General features: G+C 35.2%; 1 protein-coding gene across 14 annotated transcripts in view; it reads right to left on the bottom strand.

Moving 5' to 3' along the window:
• The window catches only part of LOC138696270 (serine/threonine-protein kinase MARK2-like), a 271602-nt gene that overhangs the window by 57635 nt on the left and 192066 nt on the right, over nt 1-21901 (bottom strand). For all 14 annotated transcript variants that reach the window (XM_069820963.1, XM_069820964.1, XM_069820966.1 and 11 more), the window contains 2 exons: nt 20231-20410; nt 9988-10153 (listed from right to left, as the gene is read on the bottom strand). In XM_069820963.1, the coding sequence (XP_069677064.1) occupies nt 9988-10153; nt 20231-20410 (346 nt within the window). The remainder of the gene's footprint in view (nt 1-9987; nt 10154-20230; nt 20411-21901) is intronic.

The raw sequence follows: 21901 nt of genomic DNA, 5'->3' as shown, positions 1-21901 counted from the left end.
GCCAAGTATTCCAATGTAAGATGGTATCCACTGGAAGCCTACCCATTTCTTCTGGTTTTCAAGGAACATTAGTAATATTCGGCATTCTCTGATGGTCTCTGATTCTGGAACTTTGTTTTGAGTGATAGCTTGGATGGCAACTTTGGGGACAAAGTTACTTGCCTTCACGTGATGTCTTCTGGGAGCAATCAACTGCTACTGCAGAATGAGTAACAATAACAGGTGAAGGAGGCTCCAGTAAAGAAAGCAAAACTGTAGAAACCGGTATCTACTCTAAATTGCTTATTCACTATCTAGTTGCTGGTATAAACAGTACTGCCTTTGCTGGAGAAATCAAAGCCTTAGAAGTCGCACTCAGAAATCTCACATTCAATTTGACAAAATTCAATAAACAATGGTACTATCTATATTTTAAATGGTTAATTATGAATGACATAATGTCTACAAGGAAAACATAATTCTTTCATATAACTATTATGAACGATAATGAATAGCATAACTTAACCATACCTATTACTCTGGACTCAATTTTGCACTATTGTGATTAACTGGAACCTTACAAAATATATGTAAACTTTAAAACTGTAAATTGCTGGTAATAAGATTTTGACATCAAAGTAAGAAAACCATAAAACTAACAAAATGTTGTGATCAAGTTCTAAATGTCTTCATTTTTATATTACATCAATTTAAATACGACATTAATTAACTTTATATACTAAATCTCACAGGATCATAACAAGTTTCTTTCGAAGTAGATCGAGATTCCTAGCATATCATGCTGGTTGGCAAGGTCAGTACATTTCTCTCGTAGGAGCAGATAATAGAGATGGGGAAAACAGGGGAACATGAAGAAATCTGTCTACTAAGACAATGGATCAAATTGAGGCCATCTGAAGAGAAAGACCATGCATTTGATTAAATCATATAGTTTCAAAACACTGCAGGTCAGATAATAACGTATTAAGGTGTGCATATACCTCAGTCACTAAAAAAAAGGGAACCACTTTAATTTCATAATAAAGTATAACAAAACATAAAGGTGTCTCAAAAATACACAGCATACCAGTAATTTCAGGAATGAATTCCTCAAATGTAGACAAAACTAATTTACATTAATATAGGGCCAGAAATGCTTGGTTTCCGAGTTCTGAAGTTCAGTCTATGACACTTAACTCCTAGATGACACACCATTGGTAATATTTGTTGACACACACACTTTATGCACGATGGTGCTCCTGCACATTCTAGTCACAGTGCCCACAATTACATGAATCAAAGGTTTCCTGGTCCTATATTATTGTATTTTATCTTTGAAAAATATTGGAGTGCAAGAGGTCAAATGACTTTATTGTCAAATGCCTGGCATTAGAAAACAACAACAACATATTATTGTATAACTTTCTTATACACAGCATACAAAAATCATTTTTTAGAATTTCACGGAAGTATTAAGAATAAGATGCCAGACTTCATTTTGTAAAATGCACTGCTTAGATAGAAATATGTAATTAATTTTGCACAGATTTATATAACATAGATATTATATTGTAATAGTATCCAATATGACCAGAGCCAGATTTGAAACTTTGGCAACCCTATCTATAAGCATGTGTTACCCTTTTTCTGAAATAATCACATATTCTAAATCAAAATTTCTCTTGAGCTAAAACAATTTAAAAACGATTCATTGATAATTATGTTTACTACGTTAATATATTGATACAGTGTGACCCACTCGGTACCGAACCCAGAATTTATTTTAATAATTCCAATACTAATGAAGATATTGATCACTGTTGTATGGTGCAATTTGGAGTAGCAACAATGCGCTTGTCCAGTGGTTTATTTGTGATTGTTGTGTTGCGTATGTAATCATTGATTGTTGATTAATCGTAATTCGAGTGTACTGGAAAACAGACTCAATACAGTTCACTTCGTAGAAAGACAAGTAGTGCAGTTGAAATGAATCGGTATACTCTAGAAGAGCGTGTGTTTATTATTCGAGTGTACTGGAAGACAGACTCAATACAGGCATGTCAAGAGCGGTTCGTAAAGAGATTTGGAGACAACCCACATCCGTCACGTAAGTCCACCATTTGGGCCTTATCGAGGAAACTTGAAACCCATGGAACTTTACTGAACAGACATGCAGGGAGTAGAGAACAAATGACACAGGAAACGATCGAGGATGTGAAGAATAGGCTACTGGCATCTCCCTCTAAATCACTCCATTGCCTACGCTTACTGTTTCACTGCGGTGCAAGAATTAAAAGAAACTGACAAAGCAAAATGAATATGTTACTGTAAGATGTTTCAAACATTTCTTCAAAATAATCAGACGTCAAATGTTTCAAACATTTCTTCAAAATAATCCAACCATTCTGGACTACACTTGGTTCACAGACAAGGTGTGATTTCACCTGTCAGGATACATAAATAATCAAAATTCCCGTATTTGGGCACGTGAACCCTCATATGATACACAAAGGACCTCTTCATTCAGAAATGATTGGTGTACATTGTCTCAGCAGTGAATAATTGGTCCCATCTTCTTCAATACAACAATTGCAACATGAATACCTTGAAATATTCAATACGTTTGTAAATCAACTGGACAACCAGGAACTCACCATGGGATATTTCCAGCAAAACAGTGCGACATGCCACACATCAATCACCGGCATGGCCAAAATTCAATCCTTTTTCGCGTCATTTCGAAAGGACTTTGGCTGCCGCACTCACCCGACCTGATATCACCTGATTTTTTGTGAGGATATCTGAAAGAGGCAGTTTATAAGAATAAACCACAAACCATAGATGCTTTGAAAGAAAGCAATCACAGAGATCCAGGCAATAAATGAGGACATCCTAGCGAAGACATCCGATAATATGGTCTGACGAATTCAATCTTGCCTGGATGCAAATGGCGGGCACTTCCAGCATCTGTTGTGTCATCACCACATCTCTCGCAGAATGAAGTAAGTCGTCTTCAAATTTCATTACAATATCTTCATTAGTATTGGAATTATTAAAATAAATTCAGAGTTCGGTAGTAAGTGGGACACACTGTATAATAATTAATAACAAATGGACAAATTTACTAATTTTTTAAGTTCTTTGATGTCAATGGTAAAGTAGTAAACAATAAAAGAATTATTGTTCCTTTTTATTTCAGCAACAACATATAGAAAAGCAAGACACCTGCTCAAAGACTCATGATCTCCTTTTGTTACTTTTTATTAACTATATTTTGTTTGGTATTTTCTTCTTCATTTGTAAGCGAATGACTTTGTATAAAGTGCATGCTGCATTAAATAAATAAATAAATTTTATTATGGATATTTGTTGTTGGTGGGTACTCAACTAACTAAGATATGAAAGAAGCGAACCATTTCACTGCAATAAACTGATCCAAATGGTAACATTTTAATTAATGATCTTTTCAACAGCAAAGATTATTCAGCATCAAAATTCTATATGGGCAAGTAATAACCAACAAATTTTGCTTGGAACCCTATCAGTGTTCTTTTACACGCCATAAATCTGTAATACAGTACAGCTTTACTTCCTTCTCAGAGGAAGCCAGACAGAAAAATTTATCGCCCTTAAAAAACCATCACAGTGAACCCACAACCCTCCTATCCACCAGCTAACATGATAATCACTAGGCCATTGAGAATGACCACCCAACTTAAATTATTTGTAGCAAGAAAACAACAAGGAAAGTAGCAATACATTGGGTGGGATTCTATCTACAGATGTTTATTTTGTTTCAAAAAAACAAAATATTATCTTTCCCTATTTCCAAAGGGGCCACCACAGTAGTCTAGTGGCTAGAGCTCTGGACTTATAATCCTGTAGACCCGGACTCGATCCTTGGCACATCCCTGATTTATAACTTGCGCTGGGCAAGTGATACAGGTAAAGTGGTTTTCTCTGGGAGCTCCAGTTCCTCTGTGGCATTCCAACAAATCTCCATCATAAGTTCGTTGGTGTAGTGCAGACCAGCCTCCTATGGCACATCCTGGGCATTGACTCTTGGTAAATTGGTCTACAAAACTGACTTCATATAGGTGAAATTGATCTACACAACCAGCTTCATTTGGGTGAATGATGAACAGTCAAGTACCCACCATCAGAAAAAAAAACTATTCATAAACAAAACTTTACACTAAAGTGGACTTTGAATCATGGAAAGTTGCCTTTTTCATTTCACAGTCAATACTTTGAGAAAAGTAAACTCGTGATAACTTCACTTCGAAGTCATATCTGACTTTGTAACTTGACTTTCGGACAAGAAAGTGGAGGAAATGGTTGAGTTTATGGAGAATTATGAAGAAATCGAGGAAATTATAGAAGCTGTTCCCAATCTTTGACATATTATAACACATGCACAAAATCCAATTGAGTTCTTTAGAGGTAATGAGAGAGAGATTTGACAAACAAACTGCAATGATGAATGAATATGCATCAACCCATTATGTACTAGCGTGCCATATGGTTACAGTTATACAACAATCGTTGCTTAAATTATTTTTTCAATTAATTTACTCTGTTGGGAATGAAACTTATTTTGACTTCAATCCAAATGTTGGCAAAACTGTCTCATCAAAAGGAAAGATAACTCTTTCCCTCTGCTGGTGTCAGTTAAGTTTCATTTATTCGTCATTGATTTGCTGTGCTGCTTTTTGTAAGGAACATGACACAAGAGGAAAAGTGTTTTTTCTTTTTTTTTTTTTTAAATCTTGTTACTTTTTCATTGTTATTGGCACTTCTATCCTTTTGTTTAGAGATGCCCTAACTGAATGGTGTTATGAAACTTGATGGAAAAGAATTTACTGGTCCAGTGTAGTCATTATTTTTTACCATGAATATTAGATGAAATTGAGTGTTGAGTGGTTAAGAATTCACATCAATATTACAGTTTGTATTTTCAATTAAAGAATCTGGAAGTACTAATACTACTGCCAGGTTCTTGGCAATTTAAATGTCAGGCATACTAGTACTGACACTGAAATTAAAGTGTTAACCTTTTAACATTAGCCGAAGGAGAATATAATGAGCCCTGAGCATAAATGGGAAGGAAAAAGAAAAGAAGATACCCTGCCCATGTTCTTTCCACTTCATCACTTTAGAAACAAACACATAGTAAAGCACTGTGTATCAGTGGTGGATTTTAGGTGACCAGCAAGAGCCGAAAGCTACAATCCATCCTCAGCAATGCTTGCCTTCAGGTCTACTCGTTTTGGTCCGATACATAACTGTCTCTGCTGGGGAATGTGGAGTGGGGGAGTTAAGGGGTAGTCTGCAATACCTCAATTGAGGTATTAATGCCCAGGCCTGATATAATGCTTCTTACATCCTGGACTAAGAGGAAAGAGGAAATTGGGAAGACCACGAAAGCGCTGGCATGAGACCGTAACAGATCCTGTAGGGTCTAATACGTGAGGGATATGATGATGACATCCTGGACTGAAATGTGGCTGAGAGATCGTTTGGATGAAGGAAGAAAAAGTTTCAATGTTTGTCAAGAAAGTTCACACTCTTACTGTTATTGTGGCCACTGTAGTACTTCATAACATTGCAGCAGATCGTAGTCTCTTAGAACCTGATGATGAAAATGATGCTGATCATGATGAAGATGACAATTATTCCTACTAGCACTCTCCTCAACAATTAGGAGCTATAGCCAGAAAAAAATATCACTGCAAGATATTTGAACTAAGTGACGGAATAGGCTAATCACTGGATAACGAAGTTGTTTATAAATAAAATAAAACAGTTTCTTGAATAATTGATTATGAATTGTTATACAAAAATTAACAGTATTTATGTATTTTTTTTTTCTTTAAATACTTAAAACGTAAGTAGTGGTTGATAGTTCATAATTTTTCTTTTTAATCTGATACAGTTCTTCTATGTATTTGATAGCAAGCCTAAAAATTTCCTCCTGATACCGCACACTTGCAGCCTGATAATACTTTCCAAGTTGGTGTGGAGCTATTCAGTTTTTTAAGTTACATTTTCTGTCTCTCTTCAAGATATGCATTTGTAGTTTCTCGTGACTTCTTGTCCTTTTGGTGTTTCCAGATTTGCTTTGTACTTGTAGTATTCTTCTCAGTCTGAACTGCTGAAGTAGATACTATACACTCCTAATCTGGAATTGCTAATTCAGCAAATCCATCAGACATCAGTTCTCTGAAGCTATCTGTGTTTGTATCATCTCTGAAGTCATCACTATGAAACTTGCTCTCAACAAACAGATAGAGGTTAAAGTTTTAATGGTTATCACGATTGGTTAAACTTGCACTAAAACCAGATTAAGTGCAAGTTTTAACCAATAAATTACTGAGATTTGCGATAGATTAATTAGTTTAGGAAATTGTATATTTATTACATATAATTACTTTTTGTATATAGATCATTTTTAAATTATTAAGTTTGTACTTTTGTGAACTAATATCAATAAATCATACAAAATCTATTGTTTCACTGTCAGCCTTTAGTCGAATTCTGACTCTTAGTAGAGTGAAACTTTAATATCAAAACTACTTTGTAAACATCCCTGTAAGTCTCGTTCATGAAAACAAATCTAAAGGACTAGGGTTACATAAATTTCAAGAAGTAAATATACAGTTATTTTTAGCCATAAAAATGTTTCTTTGAAGAAGTTTTCAATTGGAGTCATAATTACACAGAGAATTTTTTTTACTGAAAAATAAATATATCTTTCGCTCTATGTCTCAAAAAGTTCACAATTAGATATATAATTCGGTAAATAATTTATACCGCCAAAAACTGGCTATAACATTTCATTTATCAATTTTATTATATAAGGGAGAAGGAGGGGGGAATTATATAACTATTCAAACCATTTTGAACTGCAGTGTAATCTATATTTCATGAAAATTTTGTTTATCATCAAAAATATCTAATAATAGAATGAAGTTTATCATTTTGGGTGCATGACTTTCATTGACTGACCTACAATATTGAACATTAATAAATTTATTCACACAACTGTGTTCTGTCAAATTATATACAATGGTTTAATGAAAATGTATGCTTCCATTTAATTCTATTTTCAATTTCACAAGACTTCAAGTATGAGCAAAATTTAAGAAGAGCATCATAGAATAGTAGTTAAATATAACATATGGGTTGCATTAAAAAGTATTGATTATTCAATCTATCTTAAATAAGAAGCAAATAATTGCAATCAGTTTCGACCTGATAAATAAATATTATCCTTATTTTTAACTGAAACCAAGAAGAGGTATATTACTGTTAATAATAAATTGAATTGAATATTCCTACATTTTGAGAACATGTAAGCTGTCAATTAAGTGGCTCTTAATTTATTTTTCATGCGGGTAACGAACTTGTTGGTTGATGTTTAAGGGGTGTGTTATGCAGGGGCGTATTTTGCGGGCTACCGGCGGTAGCTCAAGGAAATTACAAAAGAAAAAGTTTATAATATAACATAATGTAATAATTTTGTATTATTAGTTTTACCATAGTAATTAAAATTAAAGTAATTGTTAGATATATTTTGTGTAATAATAGGGTCAGCGGTAGCCCAAACCCTTTAACCAGTATATGCCACTGGTGTTATGTACAGAATGACACTTAGGCCATAAGGACCTTTCCAATTCATTTATATATGATGATTTATTTTCTTCTTATATAATAACTTTTGTTCGAAAGCCGACAATGTGAGGCATTTATTAACATTTAAAAATCATTACTTTGAAGTAGAAATTCTTAGGAAAATAAGGTTTGCTTGAAGAAGTTTTCAGTTGGAGGCATAATTACATAATTTTTTACAGAAAAATATATATCCTTTTACTCTATTTCCGAAACTGTCAAGATTTTCAAAACAGCTAGGGATAAATTAATTTTTAAAAATAATTAGTAGGCACAAATTGATATCATGGGTTTAAAAAGTTTCCAATTAAAGGCATAATCATATAAGTAATTTCTCTTCAAAACGCTGGCTATATCATTACATTTATTTTGTTATGTAAAGAAATTATTTATGTTAAAAAAAAATCATTAAGAGTTTATTTCTAGTAAAATTTTATTCTGTGCTACTTCTGCACAAAGAATTCAATGAGCTATTCATAATTCACACTATACATTAAGAGGCATTGCTGCACATAGACGAATGGAGGGATGATGGATTAAATGACTAACAGAGATTCACATGAATGCACCCACATGAAAGAGTAGATAATATAATAAGCAAAACTGTTAAATAGGTTACCATAAATGCTGAAAATGTGTTTCCATTAAAGTTATGAAATATAATTTTTTCAGCATAATATTTTTCTGCAGTGTACTGATAATTTCTTTGCTTAATCAATCGCTCAGTTTATAACAAATTATTCAGTTTTCTGGCACCTAAATGACAAGTATACCTGTTGCTTTATCTAATGTAGAGCATTACCTATGTTAATTTATTTATGAACAACTAACCTGTAAAATAAGATTGGTGGGTGCAATATGACTTTGTGCTTTGTGACAAGTGGGACACAAGTTTCTAAATCTACATGGACCAGTGCAACAGTAATAAAGGAAGAAAGCCATTGGTTGTTTTTTTTTTTACTACGTCGGGATATATTAGCCATTTGTAATAAAAACATTCAACAGGTCTCAGAATGGTAAACGCACACACACACCAGTGCAATGTACTGTGTAACAGTATATACTACTATGGAAAATGAAGTAACGAAATTCACCAACTATACAGATCTGTTTCAGCACAATATTTATATAATCCTCTGCCAATGTTCTCCCATATAATCCCATATTTTAGCACCTTCAATATGTCTCTAACATTATCAGTTCAGATTTTGTTGCAACTCTATATATCTTATACTGAACCCATGTACTTTATGTAGGACTTTCTCTAGACAAGTCATGCAACAGCGCCATCTTGCCCTGTAAATAACGTAGATGAGTATCATGCAGCAGCAACATGGACTGTACTGTACTGTGGCATAGTCATACCAGTACAAGTCATATACAATGTCAAATTACTGACATTCTCATACAAAATACTGTGTTCCTGTAGTGTGGGAAGAGATGTACCACTAATATACTACAGCAAATTCAAATGGAAATTTAAAAGAACATTGTTTTCAAGAAAATTTGGTTTGTGGCATAAAATGCCACCTTGCACAAGCATCTTTTCTCCACTATTCTCAGTATTTCTAAACTTTGATTGTGGGAGGCTAAGGGTAGGAGGTACATGGACTTGTAGACTGGATAACGATGCACATACAGTACAAGAAATGTCTGTTAGTTTGTGGTTAGCTCTGTCATCAGCCCATTCACAGGCAACTGAACACATGGCTGTTATTAAAGCTTGGACCCATGACATGCAGTTATAATGCTGGATGGCTGAACACACTCATGAGAGAAATGTTTGTTCTCACTGAAAGAGAAGTAATGCTGTTTTGTATATTTATATTAAGGTAAAGATATTCAGTGAGGCGGTGTGGCTGTAAAACAGCATGGAGGTACAGTTCACATGCTTTCTCGACCTCATGAGGTGATGTGGTCTGCACCACAGTCTGATACTCTGTCCACCTTTTACCCCCAGAAAGAACCAGTATTCAATTTGATAGGAGGCTGAGAGCAGCCCAGAGTCACCCTGGAAGTTATGAGAAAAATCCAGCCACCAGCTGGGTATGAACCCAGGATATTCCAGTCTCCAGTCTGTTGCTCTATCACTGAGTTACTATGGTTCCAAATGTTTGTATTAGTTCTGCTCAAAATAGGCCCACAACTCATTCGATAAAAAGCACAGACTTCTCACTTCAAATACTGTACATGTTCAGCAATACTGTGATACTTAAAAAAAGAAAGGGGGAAAAAAAAAACATTTTAAACCTTTTATCTGTATGTTAAGTGCATCCTGTAGGTACAGTAGTTGAAGTGCTTGTGTAGTATTCTCTAATACATTGTCATTTGACCTACCTGGGAGCATCCCCGGCTGCATTAGTCTTCTCATTTGAGGCCGCCTTTGCATCGTAGCTTATGGTGCTTCTTCTACCCACTGACACACTGGGTGTTAGTGTCCTGTTGCCCGTCATTGTGTTTGACTTCGTCACTCCCCTAGGTTTGCCAGGACTGCTCACAGTTGCTGCAAACAGACATCACGTAAGTGATATTAATGAGGAGTCACTGTAAGTGAACTAATTTTTGGCGATGCACGAGGAAAATTCAAATACACATTACATCAATTACATACAGATAGCAAATGGTTTATGTGCTTTAAGGCCCCATTCTGCCTGAAAGATGGCTCCCATTTCAAGCAATCATTCCACTGTAACTGTCATCACGAACATTTATTCCTTTAGTAGCAATAACCAAATAATATTTGAGGAGAAAAATTCGCTCCGGCGCAGGGGATCGAACCCAAGTCCTTGGTTCTACATACCAAGCACTCTGACCACTGAGCTACACCGAATTCAATCCACAGCACTGGACCAAACTCCTCTCCTACAGTGTTTCCCTTTTCGGCACCGAAGCGAATTTTTCTCCTCAAATATTAATTGTCACTATAACAGCTATTATTCTGTTGGACCAATTAATAACATCTTTAGTAAAATAACCAAATAGCTTTACAGCCAATTTCATAATACTGGTATACATTGCTAATTCAATTTTTTGTTACATAGAATTAATAGTTGTATATTTCAGAAAACACTTACATGAAATTAGTGTCTTTATATTCGCTTAAAATTTGAAGTGTCCAGGTGGTATAAATTAGGAGATTTAATTGCAGTACATTTCTGTCATACCTGATTACAATTAGTTTGTTCATTTACGCAGTTGTACCTCTTCTTCCCACACCTGTACCTTTTATATAGGTATTTTAAAAGAAATTGCCAGTACCTTATAGACAGAACAACACCTAATGAATTTCGAATAGTTTTGCCAACTGAAGCAACAATTTTCCATATTCCTCACAAAGGTGTACAGCATATCAAAAATAATTTTATACGCAACAAAAATTTACAAACTCTGAAATAAATAATGCTAGGAAATAAAACCCAGCAAATATAGAACTATACTTACTTATGGCTTTTAAGGAACCTGGAGGTTCATTGCCGTCCTCACGTAAGCCTGCCATCGGTCCCTATCCTGTGCAAGATTAATCCGGTCTCTATCATCACATCCAACCTTCCTCAAATCCATTTTAATATTATCCTCCCATCTACGATTCGGCCTTCCCAAAGGTCTTCTTCCCTCCAGTCTCCTAACTAACACTTTATATGCATTTCTGGATTCGCCTATACGTACTGCATGCCCTGCCCATCTCAAATGTCTGAATTTAATGTCGCTAATTATGTCAGGTGAAGAATAAAATGCGTGCAGTTCTGCGTTGTGTAACTTCCTCCATTCTATAATTCATCCCTCTTAGCCCCAAATATTTTCCTAAGAACATTATTCTCGAACACCCTTAATCTCTGTTCCTCTCTCAAAGTGAGAGTCCAAGTTTCACAACCATACAGAACAATTGGTAACTGTTTTATAAATTCTAACTTTCAGATTTTTTGACAACAGACTAGAGGACAAAAGCTTGTAAACCAAGTAATAACAGGCATTTCCCATATTTATTCAGTGTTTAATTTCCTCCCAAATGTAATTTATATTTGTTACTGTTGCTCCAAGATACAGTATTTGAATTTTTCCACCTCTTCGAAGAATAAATTTCCAATTTTTATATATCCATTTCGTACAATATTCTGGTCACGAGACAGAATCATATACTCTGTCTTTTCGGGATTTACTTCCAAACCTATCGCTTTACTTGCTTCAAGTAAAATTTCCGCGTTTTCCCTAATCGTTTGTAGATTTTCTCCTAATATATTCATGTCATCCACATAGACAAGCAGCTGATCTAACCCGTTCAATTTCAAACTCTCTCTGTTATCATGGACTTTCCTAATGGCATATTCTAGAGTGAAGTTAAATAGTAAAGGTGATAGTGCATCGGCATACTCTAGAGCAAAGTTAAAAAGTAAAGGTGATAGTGCAACTCCTTGCTTTAGCCCGCAGTGGATTGGAAAAACATCCGACAGAAACTGGCTTATACAGACTCTGCTGTACATTTCACTGAGATACATTTTAATTAATCGAACTAGTTTCTTCAGAATACCAACTTCTATAAGAATATTATATAAAACTTCCCTCTTAACAGAGTCATGCCTTTTCGAAATCTATGAGTAACTGATGTACTGCACCCTTATACTCCAATTTTTTCGCCAATATCTGTCGAATACAAAAAATCTTATCAATAGTCGATCTCTTACGCCTAAAACCACACTGATCATCCCCAATAATTTCATCTACATATGGAATTAATCTTCTCAAAATAATATTGGATAAAATTTTGTACGACATCAACAAAAGTGATATTGCTCGAAAGTTATTATAGTTAGTCTTGTTCCCCTTCTTAAAAATAGGTATAATTATGGACTCCTTTCATTGTTTTGGTACAATTTCCTTTTTCCAAATAGCAAGTTCAAGCTGATAAATTTCGCTAGATAATGCGCTTCCACCTTCTTGTATTAATTCTGCTGGAATTTGATCGACATCTGGAGACTTGTACTTTTTCAGATTTTCTATCGCAATTTCGGCTTCAGAGAGTGAGAGTTAGAGTATAAATGGCTCAGCAGTTTGTATTTGAATTTCGTCCGGTCATTTCTATTTGGCCTATGTATTTAGTAGTTGCCCAAAATAGTTTTTCCATCTGTTCAGGATTGAATGAGAGTCTGTAAGCAAGTCACCATTCTCATCCTTAATCACGTTTACCCTTGCCTGATATCCGTTCTTAAATTCCTTTATACCCTTATATAAATCTGTTTTTTTTTTCTTACTATTTGTTTCTACCTAATTGAGTTTTTCCTTCAAGTAATCTCTTTTTTTTATTCCTAAGTGTACGACTTGTTTCCCATCTTTTATTGAAATAATTATCTCTATTTGCCTCAACTGGATCCTGTAACAATTTAAATTTTGTCTGTTTCCTTCTTTCTACTATAATGCAACAATCTTCGTCAAACCACATTTCATAATAACCAGGGAAAGGATTTATATGTAAATACATATTTACTTATAAAGCTAATATAATTTATATTTTGCATTATCTTTATGTTTCACAATGTGTAGGGTTGAAAAATCCTACTTTTATTTTCCATATTTTTCCATATTTTAGAGTTTAGTACATATTTTCGTTAATTTCCATATATTTTCCATATTTCATATAAAACAGTCCATATTATATTAGGTTTAACAATAAAACAAAACAAAATTCCATTAACTTTTAAAAATACATTTCAACAATAGAGATTTAAACACATGTTCAGTAATCCCTTTAACATCAGAGTTATTTGAAAATTAGCAGTCCTATCAACAATGGGAAAGTAAGTTACAAAACTGTATTAATTTAATTTAAAATTTTTAACAGACTTCAGTTGTGCAGCTCAACAGTTAAATGCCAGTCAGAGTACACATAGGTTCAGTTTTGTAAATCATACTATAAAGACGGTAAATATGCCAAAAGTACGTCATTCAGTCAATTTAAAATCAAAACTAACAAGTTACATTTCAGAATTTAAAGAAGATGGTTTATCAACTGACAATAAAATATTATTTTGTAATTTGTGTCAGTGTGCAGTATCATCTACACAAAAGTTCCTGGTGCAACAACACATTACAACTAGTAAACATCAGGCCAACAAACAACTAAATTCCAAGCAGAGACAATTGTTTTTAACACAACCAACAACATCGAATGTAAGATCTGAGTTTAACATCGACCTGTGCCGTTCTCTCATCTCTGCTGATATTCCTCTCTACAAACTAAAGAATAAGGTCTTCAGGGAATTCCTTGAAAAATATACTCAACATACAATCCCGGATGAGTCAACACTTAGGAAGACGTATGCTCCATCCATCTACGATGAGACAATACAGAAGATAAGAGATGAAATTAAAGATAGTTCAATTTGGGTTTCCATTGATGAGACTCCCGACAAAGAAGGTAGACTTGTTGGTAATGTAGTTATCGGTTTGTTAAGTGAACAATATTCTGAACGAATTCTTTTACATTGTGATGTTCTAGAAAAGTGCAATAACAAAACTATAGTTAAACTGTTCAACGAAGCTATGGGTATCCTGTGGCCAAAGGGTATTATGTACGATAATGTGTTATTCTTTATTAGCGATGCTGCCCCTTATATGGTCAAAGCTGGACAAGCATTATCTGTTGTATATCCTAAATTGACTCATTTTACTTGTGTGGCGCATGCATTTCATCGTGTGGCAGAAGTGGTCAGAGACAATTTCCCTAAAGTAGATTTGTTGATTTCATCAGTGAAAAAAGTATTTCTCAAAGCTCCCAGTAGAGTTAACGTGTTGAAAGAAATGTACCCTGAAATTCCATTGCCACCAAAGCCAATTTTAACTAGATGGGGTACATGGCTAGAAGCAGTTGAATATTATGCCGAACATATAGACTCTAGTAACAATGTTCTCCTTGCATTGGACTCTGAAGATGCAGTCTCAATTGATACTGCGAAAACAGTTACCTGTGACATAAGTGTGAAGAATGACTTAGCTCACATTCAGCATACATTTTCATGCATCATAAAAACGCTCAAAAGTCTCCAAAATAGGCACCTTTCACTATCTGAAAGTTTTGAAATTATAAATAGTACTGTGGAACAACTGAATCATGGTAGAGGTAAAGTTGCAGATGCAGTAAGAGCTAAGGTGGACACTGTACTTTCAAAAAACCCTGGATATGAAGAACTACAAAAGGTTGTTGCTGTGATGAGTGGTGAATCAACAGTGAAGATTAACTTGGACTTATCCCCAGCAGACATTGTGAAATTGAATTATGTACCAGTTACTTCTTGTGACGTCGAACGCTCTTTTAGTCAGTATAAATCTATCCTCAGAGACAATAGAAGAAGATTCACTTTTCAGCACTTGAAAGAAATGTTTGTAACCTATTGTTATGGTAACAGACAATAAAAATTGTGTTTTGTTGAAACTACATTGGAAGATAAGGTACGTCCATTATATTTTTTGTTTAGTTTGATTAAAATGTACCAATATTTAACGTACATAGTCATTTTTTTATAATTTTAAGTCCATATTTAATTCCATATTTTGGTAAAAATCCATATTTAATTCCATATTTTGGTAAAAATAACTACATATATATTTACATATTTCATATATTTTTAGTCCATATAAATCCGTTCCCTGATAATAACCTATGCTCTGCTCAGCTGCAATTTTGATACTATATCTAATATTTTCCCACACGCTATTAACATCTCTTTCTCCACTTCGTCGGAACTTGCTAAAGCAGCAAACCTATTTGAAATTTCGACCTGATAATGTTGCTTAGCTTCTTCGTCCTTAAATTTCAGAATACTGAATCTTACTTACTTACAAATGGCTTTTAAGGAACCCACAGGTTCATTGCCGCCCTCACATAAGCCCACCATTGGTCCCTATCTTATGCAAGATTAAACCACTCTCTATCATCATATCCCATCTCCCTCAAATCTATTTTAATATTATCATCCCATCTATGTCTCTGTCTCCCCAAAGGTCTTTTTCCCTCCGGTCTCCCACCTAACACTCTATATGCATTTCTGGATTCGCCCATATGTGCTACACGCCCTGCCCATCTGGATTTAATGTTCCTAATTATGTCAGGTGAAGAATACAATGCGTGCAGTTCTGCATTGTGTAACTTTCTCCATTCTATAACTTCATCCCTCTTAGCCCCAAATATTTTCCTAAGCACCTTATTCTCAAACACCCTTAATCTCTGTTCCTCTCTTAAAGTGAGAGTCCAAGTTTCACAACAATACAGAACAACCGGTAATATAACTGTTTTATAAATTCTAACTTTCAGATTTTTTGACAGCAGACAAGAGGACAAAAGCTTCTCAACCGAATAATAACAGGTATTTCCCATATTTATTCTATGTTTAATTTCCTCCTGAGTGTCATTGATATTTGTTACTGTTGCTTCAAGATATTTTAATTTTTCCACCCCTTCGAAAGATAAATCTCCGATTTTTATGTTTCCATTTCGTACAATATTCTGGTCACGAGACATAAACATATCTACTGAATCTACTAATATTAACTTGTTGCTCTACTTGCTTGGCTACTAATAGTCTTTCTCTTAATTCTCCTAACAAGCATCCAGAAGAGAATAGAAAATAGATGTCTCTCAAAGTGATGGAAAAGATTCAACAACTACTGGATAGTGGAGCAATACCAATACCCAAACAGAGGACAGCAAAACAATGGTTTGATACTGAATGCTATTGAAGGAGACAGGAAATGCTCAACTTCCTCTATAGATCCAAAGAGAGAGCGAGAGAATAGGACCTACAAGTCTACACTACAAAGAGAAGAGGAAAGAATACAAAGCCCTTAAAGAGGGAAAAAGGGATATCTATCTGGAAAAGAAGGCCCAGGAAGAAATAGATGAAGCAGAAAAAGACCCATACAGCATCCTACGTCCCAGACAACCTCGATTCCCAGCAGACATCCCAATAAATATATGGAACATGCACGCAACACACTAGCCCCACACGACACTAGATGGCAGGAGTAGATGAAGCCCCTGCAACCTCTTCACGTTAGCCGAAGCAGAGTTCGTGGTAAAAAGATTAAAAAACAAAAGAGCGCCTGGACCTGATGGCTTGTTCGGGGAATACTTCAAGACTTTGTTCCACTTTATGGCTGGGACATTGACGGCACTATTGAATAAGTGCTTAGAAGAAGGAGACATCCCAAGTAGCTGGCGACTATCAACGATCGAACTCCTGTACAAGGGAAAGGAAGACCCAGGCTTGGTAGAAGCCTATCGAGGAATCGTCCTAGAAGGAGTGGCCTTCAAGATACTGTCCAAGTTGTTAATGCAGAGACTGGACAACCTGCTAGATGACAAACTCCCAGATCAGATGTGTGGCTTTAGGAGGGGCAGAAGCACGCTCATGACCATAGAATGTTTAATGAAGAGGGTACAGGAGGAGCTTAAAAAATACTGGGGAAAACTCTACATAGTGTTCATTGACTACAGTCGAGCCTTTGATACAGTCAACTGAAAGCTACTGATGGAAAAATTGTTCAACCTAGCAAGAAGAACAAGGCTGACAAGACTTGTAAACACATACTGACAGAGAACCAGGTACAACTCAAGAACGACATAGAGAACTCGAAATGGATAGACCAAAAGATAGGGGTACTCTAAGGAGATCCATTGAGTCCGCTCCTCTTCAATGTATATATGCAGGAGATGGTATGAGTAATAAGAAGTTGCCCAAGCGTAGACTCACTACTCTAAGCAGATGACATGGCCCTATTCTCGAGGGATAGGGCAGTATTACAAACAGCAGTAGACAGAATTATAACATGGGCGGATGAGAACGAAATAATAATCAACACAAATAAGACTGAACTGGTAGTATTCCAGAGGGGAGGACGACTCGCAGCAGGGGATGAAATCATCTGTAATTGAAGAATCAGCACGAATAACATTACAGACATCAGGGAGATCGTTTCGCGCACATATAGAGGAGAAGATGACAGTGGCGATCAGGAGTATGAAAGACATACAAAACCTCAGACAACTATCCTTGAGAATGGCAATGAAGCAAAGGTGTCACCGAGCATTACATATGGTCTGCAACGTTTCTGTACCTTGGACAGAAACAGTTGAAACACATCAACAGCCTAAAAGTAAGATTTCTGAAGAAGGCGCTGTCAGTGTCGAAGCACACACCGAGCAGACTTTTATATGAACTAGCAAAGGAGACCTTTTTCTTGGAGGATCTAAGGTTAAATCTTCTCTTACCCAATATGGTGAATGCAGAAGAGGTGATACAGGAGTGAAAAATGAAGAGAGAAGAAATCGATCCAGCTTTCTATGGAACAGCAGTGATGGTTGAGAGGAGCTGAGAGAAGGCTAATTTCGACCAGAGACACGCAGTGACGCACCTGGCAGTCCATAGCTTCCAAGGTAAACTGTGTGGTGAAAAGAGATGGCAACATCCGAAAGAAGAATGTGTATGTGTGAATTATGTGGACGAAAGTGTGAGACCTACCACTTCAAAGTGTGTGTAAAGAGAGTGAGATCTCTAAAAGACTATGCCACTGAACAGAACTAAGCTATAGTTTTAAAATGCCTGTTGGGTGCGATTTTCATTATTATTAATTCTCCAATTACCGGTACCAAATAATGATCAGAATTACAGTCTGCCTCCCTGAAAGTTCAAATGTCTACTATGCTAGTATGTCTTCGTTTATCTATCAAGATATGATCTATTTGGTTGTGTGTCAATCCGTCTGGAGAAGTCCAAAAATATTTATGTATATCCTTATGGGGAAATGTTGTACTTTTGACAAATAAGTTTTTTGATGTGGTAAAGTTAACTAATCTAACACCATTATCATTACTAGTCACGTGTAGGCTCTTTTCAATAGTCAGTTTAAAAATATCCTCCCATCTTACTTTAGCATTGAAATCCCCCAAATAAAATTTTCATGTGTTATCTAGATAACTGATCAAAAGTGTGTTCCAATTTCTCATAGAAGCTATCCTCTTTACATGGTCGTCTTTCTCTCCTGTAGGGGCGTGAGCATTTGTAACTACGATATCGCACCATCTACAATTAAGTACTAAATACAAAAACCTGTCACTGATAAATTCGACCTTTTTACTGCTGATTTTATTCTTTTATGAACAAAGAATCCTGTTCCTAATTGGTGATTATTGTTTCCTTCTCCATAATACAACAAGTAATCTCCTATTTGTGATATGCCATTCCCATCCAATCTAACCTATTCTATATCTAGCTAGTTCTTTTGCTACTAATATTACCCCTCCTGTTCTATAAAGACTAGTTACGTTCCAAGTATCAAATCTCACAATCTTATTCCTTTGCTATGGTCGTGTCAGAGAATCAGTCCCATTCCGAGGCTTATTCTGTGGTTTCGAAACAAGCTGTTTTTTACGGTGATGGGTTGTTAGCCCTTCGCCCAACCCCCAAGATGGAGGACTACCCCTTATCAGCTGTCCACGACTGCTTATTCAATATATTCGCTGCTATCCTCCATATCTGGAGGCTGTCTCCTCTATCTGCAACCTGAGGAACTATATTAACATAAAGTGCCTGATAAAAGGATTAACAGAACAATACATTCTCACACTCTAAATTACGGTTGGCTAACAATACTGTAATTGTCAAAGCTTGGGTTGACTTTACAGGGAGTTGGTCGTAATCGGATGCAAAATAATGGTAAAAATAGCCTATCTTCAAGCAGTCATAAATATAATACTATTTATCAGTGCTCATTCATTTTTTTAGTGATGTGTGTATACATATTAAGCTTCAAAATGAAAAAAGAATGGTTACTCTAGAGTAAATCTTTATCCTTGAATTAATTTTGAATTTAAACGTAATTTTTTTTTTATAAATTCACTACATCCTGAGATTAGCTACACGCTATTCACTTACCATAGCAAACATTGAATTGAAATTTTTGTCACTTACTGCTAATGGATACTAAAACATACCCTACAAAAATTATTATTAATATATCTGCAATATTATGGGCATAGGGCTTATAACCAATCATCACCGTGGAAAAAAAAAAAAAAAAGGACGAAGATTGGTATAAGCCCTATTCCCATAATATTCCAGATATATTCATAATTTTAGTAGGGTATGTTTTAGTATCTATTAGCAGTAAGTGGCTAAAATTTCAATTCAATGTGTGCTATAATAAGTGAACAGAGTGTACCCGATCTAAAGCATGTAGTGAATTTATAGAAAAATTATTACTCTAGAGTAACCATTCTTTTTTATTTTAAAGCTTAATGTATATAAATATATCACTAAAAAATGAAAGAGCTCTGATAAAAAGTATTACATTTATGACTGCTTGAAGATAAGCTATTTTTACCATTACTTTGCATGTGATAATGACCAACTCCCCTTCATTGTATTCTTTAAAGTGGTAGTGTTTCCTGTACTTACATTCCCATCAAAATGCATCTAGCTTTGTAAAATGAGGAAACTATAGAAATCTGTGTGATCATAAATTCTGTAACTAGATTCAATCCCTGAAATGGGTGTGTTCTCAATCATACAAACACAACATATTAAGTGCTTACATGGCTCAATTCCTGGAAGGGGAGTGTTCTTCACTGTCGCAGGTCTTACGGCTGGACTGGTGGAATTGATGCGGGCTGTGTTCTCTTTTATGGTGGCAGAATCCACCGTATTTTGACGCTTAAAGTTACTGGCCGGTGTATGATTGTGATTTGCTGCGTTTGGAGGAGCTGTAGTTCCACCTGCCAACAGTGTAAATACTTCAACATGAATACCAGTAACAAAAGTTACCGGAACAGCTACACAGTATGATTTATGATATATATATAAAGTAATAGGCTGTCAAAAACAGCGTATGTCTGATCTGACAAAACACACACAAGGTGATCTGAAAGGAGAGGTCGTATAACAGAAGACTGGAAATTACACAGCCTGCTACATATCCTCTCATTATTGCAATGTGAAATAATATGATGGTATCGGTGCTGGTGACGACAAAAATAACACACTGCCTCTTACTGTTGGAATTATAAAACTCTGACAATATATGCTACAATACATATATATATATATATTTTTATCTCCTTTCCTATTATTTTTCGCTGTACTAGTCCAGTACATGATGCAATATCAATCATCACTACATTATGGCACTTGCACTGAACAACATGCAATTCCACTGCCACATCAATCTCTACTAAAAGGTGCACGAGTTAGTACCAATAATTTGGAAGTGTTATTTCAGAACTAATAGCTTAATACAGAATATTTCAAATCAAATTATTAATAGAACAAAGGATTTATATACCATAATGGGAAAATGAGCACTAAACTAAACTACCATCCCCCACCCAAAAAAAGCCCCAATAAGGTGTAAGGGTTCTTGCTCAGGGGAATGCACTACTAACAGCAAGTCTGGCAAAGCAACATCACTTCTTTGGTTGACAGTTTCTATAGTCTACTTACTATTTACCATGATTCATATACAAAGATCCCTATCACGTGAATCGACCAATCTGATTAGTTCCACAAATTGCACAACAACAAAGTCGTGAGTACATAAATTTGAGCAAATCAGGTCTGGTTCAGATACTCAGAACTAAATCCAAGAGCAGTAAGTCCAACAAGGTTGAAATTTCCTCCTGTATTATTCATTCAACCTTAACGATTTCATACTGATGTCACTTGTCATGCCATTCTCTGATCATAACATTTAAACGTTTAACTTACACTTAAGCATGTCCACAGAAATTATCAATAATCTTAAAGTAATTTTAGATGAGTGCTGTGTAAGTATTTACTTGTATTATTAAACTAGGACTCATTTTACATTATTATGCAACAAAGAATTAATGAGTCAGAGTTAGTGAAGAGATGATTTTCAACACATTGTTACCTGTCCATTTATAAGCTGTGCTTTCCCCGACTATAGTATTCATATTTAGTATTGAAAATAGTGAGCATATTTCAACGCTTTTAACTTGCTGCTGCTGCTGCAGTGATTTGTATGATGCCTTATGAAAGCGCAATTAAACTGATTCTCTCAAAGATTACTATTTTACAGAGAAATATTTTCTAATTATCACTTAAATATAAAATTTCTCCTGACAAAAATTTATTTTACATTAACTTACAAGACAGTTTTATGTAGGGCTCAGATAGTTATGTAGTACTTAATAACTTTTGTTTAATGAACTGAAACATTTGCAGATATTAATTTGTAGACTAAGACT

The sequence above is a fragment of the Periplaneta americana genome, chromosome 3, assembly GCF_040183065.1.
Source record: "Periplaneta americana isolate PAMFEO1 chromosome 3, P.americana_PAMFEO1_priV1, whole genome shotgun sequence".
NCBI classification, from domain to species: domain Eukaryota; kingdom Metazoa; phylum Arthropoda; class Insecta; order Blattodea; family Blattidae; genus Periplaneta; species Periplaneta americana.
The sequence above is the reverse complement of the archived record's forward strand: the minus strand, read 5'-3'. Positions and strand labels throughout refer to the sequence as shown.